General features: G+C 46.4%; 1 protein-coding gene across 1 annotated transcript in view; it reads left to right on the top strand.

The window, feature by feature from the left end:
- Positions 1–3,000: 3,000 nt before the first annotated feature.
- The window catches only part of MDFIC (MyoD family inhibitor domain containing), an 89,478-nt gene continuing 77,223 nt past the window's right edge, over positions 3,001–15,255 (top strand). Inside the window, exons 1-2 of the mRNA XM_015408293.1 lie at positions 3,001–3,119; positions 3,437–3,599. Of these exons, the coding sequence (XP_015263779.1) occupies positions 3,506–3,599 (94 nt within the window). The 5' untranslated portion in view covers positions 3,001–3,119; positions 3,437–3,505. The remainder of the gene's footprint in view (positions 3,120–3,436; positions 3,600–15,255) is intronic.

The following is a 15,255-nucleotide window of genomic DNA, read 5'->3' as shown; positions in this document are numbered from 1 at the left end:
CAGTGAGGCACCTAGCATTCTCTTCCACTTTCCTTCTGTGGGATTTTTTGTTGAGTGTTTGTGTGTGGAAGGCAGGTATAAGCCCAGCAAATGAAACTCATATGCAGAGGACTGCTAGCACCTGCCTTTATCTACCTCTTATAGCTTGCCCTTACTGCTAGGCATTTCCAAGGAAGAAGCACCTTGTGAAGAGGTCTCAGAGCTTTATATTGCAGGGGTGGGGCATGTCATTTGGGGGCAGAGAAGGGACAGGGGCAGGCTGGAGGAGTGGCTGAGCCACCACATGAATGTCTGCTTTGGGGTCCAGGAAGGGTCGTGGTGGGTGCTGGGGCCATCTAACCTGCACATTCTCAGGAAAGTGCCCCGTGTTCTTAGGGGCCTGGAACTGCCTTTAGCACTGCCCCCTGGCTGTTAGAATTGTTGAGTAACAGTCTGTTCTAGCTGTGGGGTGCAGTAATGTGGGAGGGAACTGGCATCCAGAGCTCTTATTGGAGAAACTGGCTCCTTTTCTGATTTCTGCATCAGCTCAGGGAACAGTAGGTTAAAAAGAACCAGGCAGGAGATGACATTACAGTGGTTGATTCTTGAGGCATCCATAGCATGGATCCATGTTCTCACAATTAAAAAAAAGAAATTAGCAATTTCATTTTTTTTGTTTTTCATTCTTCCTAAAATGCATTTATGTTTGAAAAATGGGGGGGGGGTGTGTGTGCCAGAAGGTAGCCTTTCCTAGTGTGCAAAAAAACCTAGGGCCGGCCCTGTCTCCGTCCCAATTCAGGCTTCACAGAGCCCTTGAAAAGTAGGGAACCAAAAAAATAAAGCCATGTAATTATTACTAAAAGTACGCTTGTGAACATTTTCTTTTTAATAAATGCTTTATAACTTTTGATTCTGGTAGGGGTTCTCTGTACCACATAGGCCTCCACTGTTTTGGACACACTATTACAAAAGGAGCACTAGGAAGAAGAGGAGGGCAGTCAGTTGGCAAGTGGCTATTCTCCCAGTGGCGCAGAAGGCAGTAAGCTGTCCCTATGGTAACCAGGTGCTGGGTAACAGGAGACACAGATGCAAGGCCTCAGATCTTGGAAGGGAAGCTAGGAGTCCTGACCCTCCCAGTGGGTAATTCCTACAAAGGTCAGGTGGTGGCTGAACAGAGAGAGAGAAAAGCCCCTCCTGGTGTTGGGAAAACCTTGGAGGGCATGGTGGAACAGGGTCTGCAGGTCAGAGTAGGACGGTTCCACCATACAAGTAACTGTGATAAAGCTTATTTCTAATTTTCTGCATATGTTTTTAAAGTTTGGCCTCAACTTTAGTCACAGTTAAATGCATGCAAATCCCATTGATATCAGTGGGACACATGCATAATTTTAGGGCTGTGACTCACTCACCCTTATGTTGGAGTTTGGGACCTACAACTGTAGAAGAGCAAACTCAGCCCATCCCATTGAGGGAGATAATCACAGTGCCACTAAATTCATGAAGTGTGTAGTTCATAGATAAGACTTTTAAAACTTGACCTCCAATACTGTATGAGCCTCTTGCAGCTCACACTATGTTTTTAATTGATGTTGAAGTTGATCTGAGCCAAGTGCTGCTCTTCTAATGAACGATGTGCTAATGATGGGCTTAGGTAAGAGTTCTACATATTTTATTAAAGATTGTTTCAGATTAAAAACAGTGAAAAAATAAATTAATTTAGCTATGCTGTATGTATGGGCACAGGGCAGGATAGCAAATTTTTAATATTTGGGAAGAAAACTGATTGAATTCTTCACAACATATGTATGCACTAGAGACACCAGCATGATTGTGATGATGTCATATGGTAATCTATACTCAGGTTGGATGCTAATATTTACATCCAAGTGTATGAATTTTGTTAGCAAGATCTATGGTGTGCACAGATGTCACGTTTACATTTTTTCTGGAGGCTACGGATTGGATATGACCTGGCCAGGATAGCCCGATCTCATCAGATCTTGAAAACTAAGCAGGGCCGGCCCTGGCTAGTATTTGGATAGGAGACCTCCCAGGAATATCATGGTCACAATGAGGAGGCAGGCAATGGAAAACCACCTCTGAACATCTCTTGCCTTGAAAATCCTATAGATCCTCTGAAAGATTCACACGGAAATGTGATTGTATTCCCACTATCTTCCATGTGCACGAAGATATAGCAAATTAAATAAAATCATGCAAACTGTCTATTGTACATTTCATTGCTCTTGATGCACATTGTTATTTCTCCAGACTTTATATTTAAGTGCTGTGCTGTTGCAATCCTTGCATAAACAGAAGCATGCCAAGTACATTTTCCTTTCCACTCACACACCATGCATCACTAGATCCAACCTAGCAGATACTCCAACAACCCAAGCATACCTACCCCCAGTACAATCCTATGATGAGTTACCCTAATCTAAACCCGTTAAAATCAACTGAAATTCCTTTTCATAGGCTTGCACTGCCTGTTATGTAGTCAAAGGGGGGAAAGCTGCATTTAGCAGTGGCTGCTCTTAGTTGCTCTGGCTTGACAGTTAGCAAAAGGGGCCCTGAAAGCAGTCTCTACCAATGGTTCATTTGTGTCAGACCTTACTCGATTTTTCTGCCAGTGATACCCGCCGAAATGCTAACAGTGAAAGAAAAGCCATTTCCCTCGCATTTGTTCCTAGGGGACAGAGGCCATGACTTGTAGGCAGGCTCACTTGTGCCCAGACCAAGTTCGGTTTAAAATTATGACTATTCTTTCTTTGCCGCTTTTCTATCCTCTTTCAAGACGCTAACTAGGGCACAGCCTCAAGAATCCACGGTTTTCAGGATGCGGAAACAGTGGGGAGGAGGGAGAAAGAGAGCGAAAGACCCAAATTTAGGGGAGGGCCGTGCGATTTGTGTGGAAGTTGAAGGGAGTTTCCCGCGCGGGAGGCTCGGTCTGGGCCAGGGCAAGAGGCTGCCTGGGGAGGCGGGGTTGTTGCAGTCGCAAACAGCAGGAGGGGAAGAAGCAGCCGCGGGGCTCGGGTGGGGGTGATGTTGGGGAACTGGCTGGGCTGGTAGGAGCCTCTCGGAAAGTTTTCTCCTCCGTAGAAGAGGCGAGGATTTTCAGGCTGCAAGAGAATGGCAAGGTAGGGACGCCTCAGTTCTGCTTTCGGGAAGGAAGGCTGTTTGCTACGCCTCGTCTGTTCCTTCAGACCGAAAGCTTCGGGGCTCCTGGTTATCTCCTTGCTCACTTTTTTTTCACTCTTGCCTGCGAGTTTGCTTGTTTTGTTTTTAATGCACGTTTTTATCAGGGTGGGAGGAGAAAGCGGCGCTGACTATAGAGTTGCAACAGTTGACGTTGCTTCTTGGTGGCACATCTCCTTTTTAAAGTCTCCCTTTTCTTTCACATGTACCCCCCCCCCCTTGAAAGCCTTTTCCTCTCCCCATTTGTTTGTTCCTTCAGGGTCGTGCGTTAAAGCTTGTCAAAAGGGAGAGAGTCAGAGCGTTATTACTCAGAGGAGAGAGCTGGCAGATGTCCCGAGTGAGAGAACCTCTTCCTCCAGAGCCTGAAGGGCCAGCGCGTGCAGCTCTGGCTGAAAACAGCCTTTTGATCTCACTTCCTCGAGGTAAGTTGCCCGAAAATTTCTTCTGCAAAAAGCAGCGCCGCCGCCTCTGTGATTTGGCTTGGGCGGCCGCCGCCGGGGGGGGGGGAGGAGGAGAAGAGGGGGAGATGGCTCTTGAACACCCCCCCTTTTCACTTCAATATTTCGCATGCTTTCAGAAAGAGATGGCTGCGGCTTCTGCCTGCTTTCCTGGCCTTCTGTTTATTGTTCTTTTTAAAAAATGTGTGTGTGCAACGCCTCCCAAATTCCTAAGCAAGGCTGAGGCATGCAGGATCTCTCTCTGTACAAAAACTCTGTTCATCTTCGTAGGTCAGCTGTGGTACTTTGAAGCTCTCAGAAGGGTTACATACTCTTGGCCTCTGCTCCCCCCAGAGTATATATTTAACTTGTGCTATATGTTTAACTTCGCCTGCCATGTTAACTAGCCATACGGTTTACCACAAGTTTTGAAGGGTAGGTCACATGATGAAGGCTGTGTTAATGTGAAAGGCTCTGTGTTCTCCAGATGCTGAAAAGTTGGGTTTCCGGTACTCTTTAATGTAAATACAATCAGGGGAGTTCAGACTCATGCAGGACTCTGGTTGCTTCTTGATTTTATGCTTTGGAGCATGGGTTTAAAGGGTACTAAGTGATGGGTATAGACTAGAGAAATCTTTGTACAGATGTGATAACATAGTTCCACTACTAGGCTCATTTGGGGTTGTTACTGAACCATTCACTTCAAAAGCTGGATTTTGTTAAACATTTCCACATCCCAGAAGATTGGTAAATGGATTATATGTTGGTGTGGTGTTCTGATTCCAAGTTTAAAGAGCATGTGGAAAAAATAGCAGCCAAATTCTGTGTTAGCTTGTTCAGAAGGAAATCCCATAAAGTTCAGTGGGACATACAACAAAATCCTATTCATGCTTACTTTGAAGTAAACCCAACTGTGTGTTCAGGAGTATGTAAATGTTTATAGGATTGCAACGTGCTATAGAAGTTACTACAGCTGTTCTTGTGTGAGTGATCTGCTTACATGGGCATGTGATATGGGAGTGGGAAGCTCACAATTTATTTTGTTTTTATTTTATTTACGTTATTTATAGTCTACGTTTCTCACAGGGACTCAAGGTGGATTACACATAGTGAGCCAGTACAGTCACAAAAACAGGACATTCAGTAACCAATGCATTAGGATTTTAGAAGACTGGAACCACCAGAAAGATCTGAAGCATAGCATAAGTATTCACATAACACATTAAGCGGTACAGAAATTAAACAAATAGGATCCTACAAGTGGAGACCCGCAAGAAACTTGCGGGATAGTTATCCCATTCCTCACACCTTTGCTTCCTCTCCTCTCCCCCTACATCTCTCGCAGTCTTTCTCCATTCTGCCTTCCTTAGTCTCTATCTCTCCTACATGCATGTTACTTCCTCTCTCTTTCTGACCCATCATCATTCTTTTTATCCCCCTGCTTCCCCACCTCATCACTTTTTCTCTCTCTTTTTGCCACCCCTCCCCATCACTCTTTCTGCCCCTATCACTCTCCCAGCCTCCTGCCTACTTTCTCCCCCACCCTGCACAGCAGCAACAGTGGAGGTGGTGCTCCCAGCCATCCACCTGCTTCCTCTCCCCCCCATAGCAGCAGTGGTAGCTCTCCGGGAATAACAACGGATCTCCCAGCTACAGAGATCAATTCACCTTAGGGCTGCCAGCTCCAGGTTGAAAAATTCCTGGAGATTTGGGTGTGGAGCCTTGGGGAGGCAAGCAGCCTCAGCAGGGTATAATGCTACAGACTCAACCCTCCAAAACAGCTGTTTTATCCAGGGGAACTGATCTCTTGTCACCTGGACAACAGTTGTAATTCTGGGTGATCTTCAGCCCTCATCTGGTGACTGGCAATGGTAGTTCTCATGGAGGAAATGGCTGGTTTGGAGGGTGGAGTCTACGGCATTACACCAGTCCAAAGTTCCTCCCCTCCTCAAATCCCACCCTCTCCAGGCTCCACTGTGCAAATGTCCAGGAATTTCCCAACCTGGAGTTGGCAACCCTATCTCCTCACCCAACAGCCAACCTACCTTTATCTGCCTCTCTGTCTTCAGCTTTCCATCTCCACCCCACTTACCCTTAGCCAACTAGGAAAATTACAGTCTTTCTCCACAGTGGGGACCAAAGCAGCTTATATTATTCTCTCCTTCTTTTAATCTGCACAACAACCCTGTGAGGTTGGTTAGGCTGAAAGTGTGTGACTGGTCCAAAACCACCCAATCAGCTTCCACAGCAAGATGGGGATCTGAACCTGGGTCTTGCAGACCCTACTTTGAAACACTAACTGCTGTACCACACTGACTTTCATAGGGTGGCTGCTGTTGAAGAGCAGCAAGCATCCAGGCCTAGTTGAGTCATGCTAGTCTCCCTCCCTCAAGGGCTGAAATAGGCCTGGAAAGGGCCCTTTCCTCCCTGCCTTTTACTGACAGAACCAGTTAGAAGCCTCCCCCCCTCCCCCGAATGTTCTAATCTCTCACATTGATGCCTGGAGTAGATCCCTGTGGAGGCCATTTCAAAAGGTATTGAGGGGAATTCAACCCTCCCCAAGGTTTTTTTTAAAAAACTTTTTTGATTTTTCTGCAGCCCCACACTGTCCCCTGAGTCTGTAGAAAAAGTTGTTGGGGGAGAGTGAGCCCTCCGTTGGCAGAAATAAATACCTGCACGGAGAAGGGACTTTGTCTATTAGAATGTAGATTTACAGTAAGCTAAAGGCAACAGTATAGACCACAGTCCTTAATCATTTATCCAAGCTAGTTTGGAAAACCATTTTGTGCAGTGCCACCCTCTTACCTGCTCCAAAAAATCCCTCTTGAATATTTCAGTTTTGCACAGTTTGCAGAAGTCCAGGAGAGAGGTAGCTTTCCCGACTTCCTTGGGTAGGCCATGCTACCTTTTCAGTAATGTGGGAGGAGCTGTGCTCTTCTGTGAGTCTGGCCTTCCGCATCGGCTCAGCAACTAGATTTTTTGTGTCACTAATTATTTGTTCACTTCAGAAATCATTATAGTATTATTTATTTAGAGATGTATATTTCCTTCTCCCTCAGTCATTGTTCTTCGTCGTCTGCCTTTCTCATTGAAACTTGTGTCATGGCAGCCATAATATGAGGCCTCAATTTTATTTGTCCTAATGAGAAAAAATAAATTGAGGCCTCGTATTATGGCCAGTTATGACAGATTTCTGTAATCCAGTGACCTGCTACTTTCCTTATCAGATGTCTTATTCTACTGCCTTGTATTGTGTAATTTACCTTATGGCTGGCCATAATATGGCGCCTTAGAACATCAAGGCGTCATGTTATGGCCAACCATGACACAAGGCAAATTACCCAATGTAGGTCAGTAGAAGAAGACATCTGATAAGCAAAATAGCAGGACAGCAGATTACAGAAATCTGAAAACAAAGCAAATGTGTTAGATATGATATGTTAACAAAGCCAAAAGGTGGAATTACATAGATAACATAGTTATCTCTCGCTTGCGGGGAGGGTGGGCTATAAATTTAATAATAATAATGATAATAATGATAATAATGATAATAATGATAATAATGATAATAGTGAGAGCAAGATAACACATATAATAAACTTAGGCTGCGGTCACACGAAACATTAGCCATGCTACAGAGACGGAAGATAGGCGGATTTTCCGGGTGCGATCTCACCGGCACATCTGGGAAGCGTAGCGCTCCCGTGGGTCACCCAAGGCTTCCTGCCGAATACGCGCTGCAAAAAACTAGTACCTCGGAGGTACTAGTTTCCGGAAACCGCGGGGCAAGGGCGGGTGTCTGATCGCGTTTCCGGTGGCATCCGGCGCCCGCCCATGTCCCCTCGCAAAAAGCTTCCCCCCCCCAAAGTTTCCATGGATGCGCACAAGCACCCAAGGAGCATGCACATACTTCAGTGTTCAGGGAAAAAACATTTGCCCTGGAGGAAGGCGAAGAGGCAACTGCTTGTCCAACCGTCCCCAGGAGCCGCACAGAAGGCAGCGCAGAGCTGCCCAGAGCGGCGCCCCCCCCCTCCGGGGGACCTGCCTTTCGGTCTCATTGTCAGGACTCAAGCTCCCTCTTCCCCACCCCTTGGCCACGTCCCTTTCTCCCTTCTCCTCCCACCGAGTGCCCTTCTGGGACATGTAGTCCGTTTCAGCCGCTTCTTTGCCGCATGGTTGTGTGATCGGCACCTCCCCCCTATACACATGACCTTTACGGGACCTCCAGGAGACGTCTGCTCGCGCAACCGTGCGTTATTTTGCCCCGGGGCTAACAGCTACGCTCCCCCCCCGCATTTTCCTGCCCGTGTGACCGGAGCCATATAGTGGTATACAACCCACAGACCCTTGCTGTTAAATCATCTTCTTGTGCTGTTGCATCGTAATATAGTTCTGTAGCCTTTATAAAAATGCCCCCATGAACAATTTTGTTTTACATAGTTTCTGGAATGCCAGAAGTGTGGATGCTTTCTTGATTTTCTCAAACAAGCTATTTCACAACGTGGGGGTTGGAGTGGAGAATGAACATGTATGGGGAATTGTTAATCTCACCTGTTTCCAGGGTGGTACCTGCAGAAGACCCTGCTCAGATAAGTGAAGCAGTTGTGGTAGAATATAGCAGGAAAGGTGATCCTGTAGATACGTGGGTCGAAGGACATGAAGGGCTTTGTATGTGATAGCCAGTACCTTGAACTGAACCTTGAATTGAACCCAGTAACTGCGGGGTGGCCAGTTTTTCTTTTTTTCTGTAATTATATTGGATGGTCATGTTATGTACTTGTCCATATTGTGTTATTTATGTCATCATGCAATTTTTTCCAATATAAATAGTTCTTATTTGCTTGATCATAATCATATCATTATTGCTTACCTTTCTAAATAGAGGATGCAGACATAAATTACAATACCAAAGGATTGTGGACAGGAGATTCTGAATGTGGCCTCTCCTGGTTGCTCTTTTTGTGTGTGGGGGGGATACTCTTGCTCACCTGGGCTGTGATCCTGGAAAAGAGCCTGGCTAGGACAAAATCTCCAGGTGGAGAAAAGACGAGGTATTTTTCAGCATTCTCTTGTCCCCCACATGCCTTTGGCTCTTTGAATCATGTAACTCCATTTTTATGTACACGTCTAAAGAGAGGTTTGCAGCCATCACATATTGTTTGGATCTGAGATTGTTGATGGCTACTGTCTTTTGGGGTTGGCTGGTAGGTTGCAAGTTGGCCTAGAGAAAGCTGAGCCCCAGAACTTCTAATTTAGAAATAAGGCCATATCGCTTTAGTGGAACATAGATACCTATTGCCAAGCTATTAATACATTAACAGTTTAAAAATGGGAATACTAGCTCCTAGTTGAATGCAAGTTTCCCCCCCCCAAAAAATGCCATCCATCATGGAGCCATGTACTAAAGCTGAAAGACCCACTTTCCCCCTGAACAAATATGTTTTAATTAGAGTCAGGGTGCATCAGAGTTTAGCGTTAGAATCAGCTTTCAGTGCAGCAGTTTATTTTGGAAATGTGATGTAGTAGTCTCTGTCCATACATAGACTACTACTGATCACTGAGTAACCTTAACAGCCTTTCATATGTCTTGGATTACAGACAATGTCTTTGAGCTCAATCACAACATGCATGTGGGGGACTGGGTATATTTATACCCCAAAATGTATCCTGAGGGAGTAATGGCTAGTTTCACAATGGGTTGATGAGATTCCCATTGTGGAACAATAGTGTGGTCTGATAATCCCAAGCATACTTAGTCAAAAGTAAGGCCTTCTGATGGCTTTGAGAGTCAATCCCTGATAAGTGTGCATAGGATTGCATCCCAGGAGGCCTCCAAACAGTTGGAAGAATGACAATACTTTAGGAGAATTACAATAATGTAGGAGTGTGGATGCTCTGAATTCATTCTCAAAAGAAACCTCTGAGAAGAGCTAAGGCTTCAAGTTAACGGAGATAAACGGCAGTACCAAAAGTAAACAAGATGCTAGCTACATGGTACAAAGGACAAGGCATTGTCACCACAGTGTCCTCAAACTATAGCTGTTTACCACTTTCAGTTTCCTTTCTATAAACAGAAAAGCACCTGCAGCATTTTTTAAAAGCCCTGGAGATCAACTGATTTCACCATTAGGGTGCTTTTTTTACTCCAACCAATGTAAAGCTATCCCATAACATTTTTACAAAGGACAACTGATCCAAAAAAGCACTGAAGTGAAGGTGTCGTGGTTGTCAGTTGGTTGGGACAAACAGTGGGCTTATACTGGTATCCCCAAATACCAGTTATATTAATGCTTAATAAAGATAGGTTTCTTTTACAGGCTTCTAGTTTTCTAACATCTCAGGTTCAAAGTTTGGGCATTGTGAGATGCCTCAGCTACAATGGGCATGAATGTGCTTGGTGATAGTTGCAGTTTGGAATCTGATTTAGTAAATTTTGATTTAGTAAATCTACTCCGTATACAAAGGGCTAGTAGCTATATAAGACTTCAGTTCTATGAAACTACAGAGTGTACAAAATTAAGACACCTAATACACAAAAACATGTTTTAGGTATGTTTGAAGTGCAGGTCCTTATTGGGACCCCTTTGAGAGCACATATACAACCTGTGCTTTGTCAACTGCACTGGCTCCAGACTGAGTATGGGATCACCTATTGATGGATAAAATATCAGAAAAGTTGGCAAACTCTGACCCTTCTCTTCACCCTTTATCATTCCTCACCAGATGGTCACCGATTCTAGAAAAAGCAGAATATATTTTGGAAAACGTTCAATAACTATGTAAATCACAATATTTAGATTTTATTAAGAGTGGCTGGATACTCTAGTTTCAAAGGGAGTACATACAATTAACAGACTTTCCTTTAGCAAAGATGCACTATGTTAAGCGTGAGTTTGTTTAAAGTTGTAATTGTTTGATTGTTGATTTTAAATGCCATGCTATTAATGTACATTGTTCTTAATTGTTATAAATATTAAATAAAATGTTTATTTTTTTTTTTAAAGGTTACCTTCAGAGCCCTAAACGGTCTGGGACCATTGCATCTATGGGACAGCCTCTCCCTATATACCCCTCTAAGAGCATTATGCTCGTCTGGTAACAATTTACTGGTAACCCTAGGACCCAAATCAGTCTGGCTGTCCTCGACCAGAACTAGGGCCTTTTCGGTTCTGGCCCCAGCGTGGTGGAACTCTGTCTAATGAGACACGGGTTCAGTTCTGCAGGGCCTGTAGGACCGAGATGTTCCACTGGGCATATGGTTGAGGACAGCTGGCCTCTCTCTTCCCCCCTCCCCTTCCCCCCTCTTGCCCACCTGTGATAGTTTGTTGGGTGCCATCCGTCATAATAGTTGATGGCTTAGGTTTGTATTGTTTAACATCTATATGCACCTCTTTGCCCACCTGGTGCACAGTTTCAGGCTGGGGTGCCATCAGAACGTTGAGAACACCCAGTTAACACCTGTTATTGGATGGCCACCCAGATACTGACCCACAAAATTTGGCTGAGGGTTTGGAGGTCGTGGTGGGATGGTTAGAAAAGACTGAATCCAACAAAGATGGAGGTTCTGTTGCTGGGGGTGGGGGAGCCTCAGGGTTGGGGCATAGACTTCCCACTCTTGATGAGGTGCTATTAACACTAGCACAGTCTGGCAAGAGTTTGGGAATGGAGGCCCAGGTCACGAATATTGCCAGGCTGGCATTTCTCCATCTAATCCATGCACTGCAATTAGCCCCTTTCCTGTCACACTCTGACCTAGCCACAGTAGTCCATGCCACAGTAATCCATGAAATGGTCACCTCCAGGCTGGACTACTGTAGCTCGCTCTATACTGGCCTGCCTTTGAGACTGACCTCCAACTAATGCATAATGCAGTGGCGCAAGTCCTGATGGAACGCCACTGGCTCCCAGTGGAGTACCGAGTTGGGTTCAAGGTTTTGGTATTGACCTTTAAGGCTTTGAGGGGTCTGGGACCAACGTATCTTTGGGACCACCTTCTTTGGTATGTCCCCAGGAGAGTGTTATGCTCTGCTGAGAACAACTTACTGGTGATCCCTGGCCCCCAAAGATATCTGGCTGTCCTCAACCACAGCCAGGCCTTTCTTGGTCCTGGCTCCAACTTGGTGGAATTCTCTGCCAAATACCATCAGGGCCTTGTGAGTCTTAATACAAACTACAGGGCCTGTAAGGCAGAGATGTTCCATCAGGCTTTTTGGTCGGGGATAGCAATGGTTTTCTGTAATGGCTGGCACCCTCCCCTTTTTCTTTCATCTTCTGTTTCTGCCTCCTCTTTACTCTGCATACGAGGTGGCAACACAAACCAGTATGGGCTTAAGAGCAAATTAGTAACACCATTTTGAGATTATTTTAAGACTGTACGGAATGTTATTTATTAATTTTAATTCTGTCTGAAGTTTTTAACTTTTGTACGCTGCCCAGAGCCCTGTGCATACAGGGATTGGGTGTTTCACAAATTTAAAGGATTAATAATAGTTGTAATTCTGGATTTTAAAACTATAATACTGATTATACCGTATAAGTTGTTGGAAGCTGTCCTGAGCCCTGCTTGATGGGGAAAGCAGAGAGATACAAATTGAATAGAATAAATAAATAAATAAAATAGTTTTTTTAAAAATCTGCGTTGGCCAAGTTTACACCAATACTATGAACCCTTTCTCGATTTAGCTTTTCTACCCATATTTTTCTCATGTGATACTGGTGGGTAACCGTGACGGAGTGTGTGGGGTAGGTGTACTGAGGAAGGGGAGAAAGTGGAGGAGATGGCTGTTAAGCTGTGCCTTCATTGGTGATATCAGGGGTCGTTTGGGGCCGGAGTGCGTCCCACCCCCAGCTTCTCACCCCCACCCCCAAGCTCCTTCTCTCTAGAGTTGCGCCGCTGTTTAAAGTTTTAAAAACCCCTTCTCTCTCGAGTCTATTCTATGACCCCATAGAATAGAATGGAGAGATCGCACCGCTGCTGCGGTGCGGCTCCAGAGACTCCTCCTCTCTTCACTTACCCCCCACCCCAAGCCCGCCTTGGCAGACTGGCTGGGGAAGCAAAAAAGGGGAGGTATCTTCAAAAGCCCGCCCCCCCCAGCCCGCCTTGGCAGGCTGGCTGGGAAAAGGAACAGGAGGCTTTTGAAGATGCCTCTCACCCTTTTTGCTTCCCCTTCTAACATCACTTCCTGTGATATCAGGGGACGTGGGATATGCTAATGAGCTATTATGCTAATAGCTTATTAGGTATGCTAATGAGCTTCTGCAGCTCTTTTTCTATGAAATGACCCCTGGGTAATATGGGAGGGTAACAAGAGTTTCAGTGGTTTTAAATTACTCCATTCAGCCTAGATTCAAGTGGGTAGCTGTGTTGTCTGAAGCAGCAAAACAAAGTTTGAGTTCAGTGGCACCTTTAAGACCAACAAAGTTTTATTCAAGGTATACACTTTTATGTGTATGCACACGAAAGCTTATACCTTGAGTAAAACTTTGTTGGTTTTAATGGTGCCACTGGGCTCAAACTTTGTACCATTCAGCCTAGAAATCTTTCGCCTGATACCAGATAGGTCTGTGTGGTGATAGTTACAGTGTCATTAGGGAAAAACATTCTCCTCTTGCTCAGTGGTGGTTCTTTCACTTGTTAAAATCTTGGTGTTGATAGGAAGATTTATTTTTACCTATATATCTAATTTCCAACAGTCCCCTATGTGCAGATAGTTATTTCCACAGATAGGGGGCATACTTACCCCAAACGAGTTTTTCTGCAAACTTGGGTGAACCCCCCTAGGTTTGCAGAAAAATCTGAAACTTAAAAAAAATATGTTGGGGGGTTTAAATTCCCTTAAAACAGAGGAGCATTATTTGTACATGTGCAGGCAACTCTTCTCCATTGGAGTGGCAGGACGTTGGAGGCACTTCAGGCAGGTGACAGCTGGCGAGTGAAATGAGGAGGATGGGAGGGCAGAGCACCAGCCAGGGAGAGACACATCCATCACTACAGCTGACAGAGGAGCCTTCAAATTCTGTCCCTTCCTACAAGTGCTGCTGTGGTAAGCCGCACCCGCCACAGCTTTCTACCTCGCAAGCACAAACAACTCAGGTACAGTGACAGTGAGGGCAGGATAAATGGTGGTGTGGTGGGAAAGAGGAATGCCTGCCTACCATGCCATCAGAAAAAGAGCTGTACCTGCCATGGAGATTACCCCCTGCTCAGCCTGCCCTGCCATTGAGGCCTTTTCCTCTTTCATCAGCTGCTTGGTGGTGAGAATGGTGGAGAGGAAGGGAGTGGGCAGGTAAGCAGCAAGCTGACAGGGGGGAGGGAGAGCACTGATGATGGGAACTAGAACCAAGTGAGCACTGCACGGATGGGGGAGGCAGAAAACTAATTATGGGGGGGCAAGAGGGCAGAGCTTCAACAAGTGGGGCAAGCAAGCACTGCACTGACAATGGGAGGGGCAAGCTAGGCAAGAAGAAAACAGAGAATGGAAGGGAGGTAAGCAGGCAGAGCTCAAATGACAGGCACTGAGGATGGGGGGGCAGAGCACTTCAGTTTCCAAATACCAACATCTTCAGAGTTTCAAAGTTCAGAGCACATAAAGTCAAGGGAACCAGATTCATGGGGTAGCAGAGGAAGAAGATGATCTGGGAGAGGGAAGTATGGCGATGGGTCCAGGCCATTTAGTAAGTGAAGGGTGCGGAGAACCATAAGGGCTCGGCACCCTTCCAGCCTGAGACCCATCCCGAGGGATGGCGGCAGTGGGGCTCGGATTAAGAACCCCCCTCCGACATTGGTATTGTGCAATGCCAGGTCCATTAATAATAAGACCATGGTCCTCCGGGACTTTATTATAGAACAACAGGTAGACCTGGCTTGCGTGACCGAGACCTGGGTGTGGAGTGGGGAGACCGTAGCCCTCTCCCAGCTTGCCCCACCCGGGTTCTCGGTCCTACACCAATCACGGAATAGGGGGCGGGGGGGAGGAGCGGCGATACTTGTGCGAGAGGCTTACTCCTTCAGGGCGCTCCCGGCTGCGGAGATCGCGGGCATAGAGTGTGTCGGTCTGGTGCCTGAGGCTGAGGAGAGTTTGGCGATCTGGCTGGTGTACCGACCGCCTAACGCACCGGCCAGTAGTCTGCCGTCCCTACTGGAGGCCGTAGCAGGCTGGGCGTTGGAGCACCCTCGGCTTTTAGTCTTGGGGGACTTCAACGTCCACGCTGATGACGCGGCCTCGAGTCGGGGTACGGACCTGGTGGCGTCCATGGCGTCGCTGGGACTCTCCCAACTGGTATCAGCTCCCACGCATCAGGCCGGGCACACGCTTGATTTGATCTTCGCAGCGGGGAGTATAGTGGACCGGATTACCACAATGGAGGTACCATGGTCAGACCACTGTGCCCTGAAGGCTTGTGTAAGTGTCCTGCCCCGACCCTGTTTAGGCGGCGAGCAGATTTTTGCTTGCCCGTGGAGCCTGATGGACCCGATGCGGCTTCAGATGGCTCTGCGGGACCCGATGCCCCCTGATGGTTCGTTAGATGAGCTTGTGGAAGATTGGCATAGCCGATTTGCCACGGCCATCAACGTGATCGCTCCCCGGCGCCCTCTGCGCCCTCGCTCTAGGCTTGCCCCCAGGGGTTGCGGCTTATGAAA

This window comes from Gekko japonicus, unplaced genomic scaffold (assembly GCF_001447785.1).
Source record: "Gekko japonicus isolate JY-2015 unplaced genomic scaffold, Gekko_japonicus_V1.1 scaffold333, whole genome shotgun sequence".
NCBI lineage: Eukaryota > Metazoa > Chordata > Lepidosauria > Squamata > Gekkonidae > Gekko > Gekko japonicus.
Note: the sequence above shows the minus strand (reverse complement) of the source record. Positions and strands in the feature narration are given on the sequence as shown.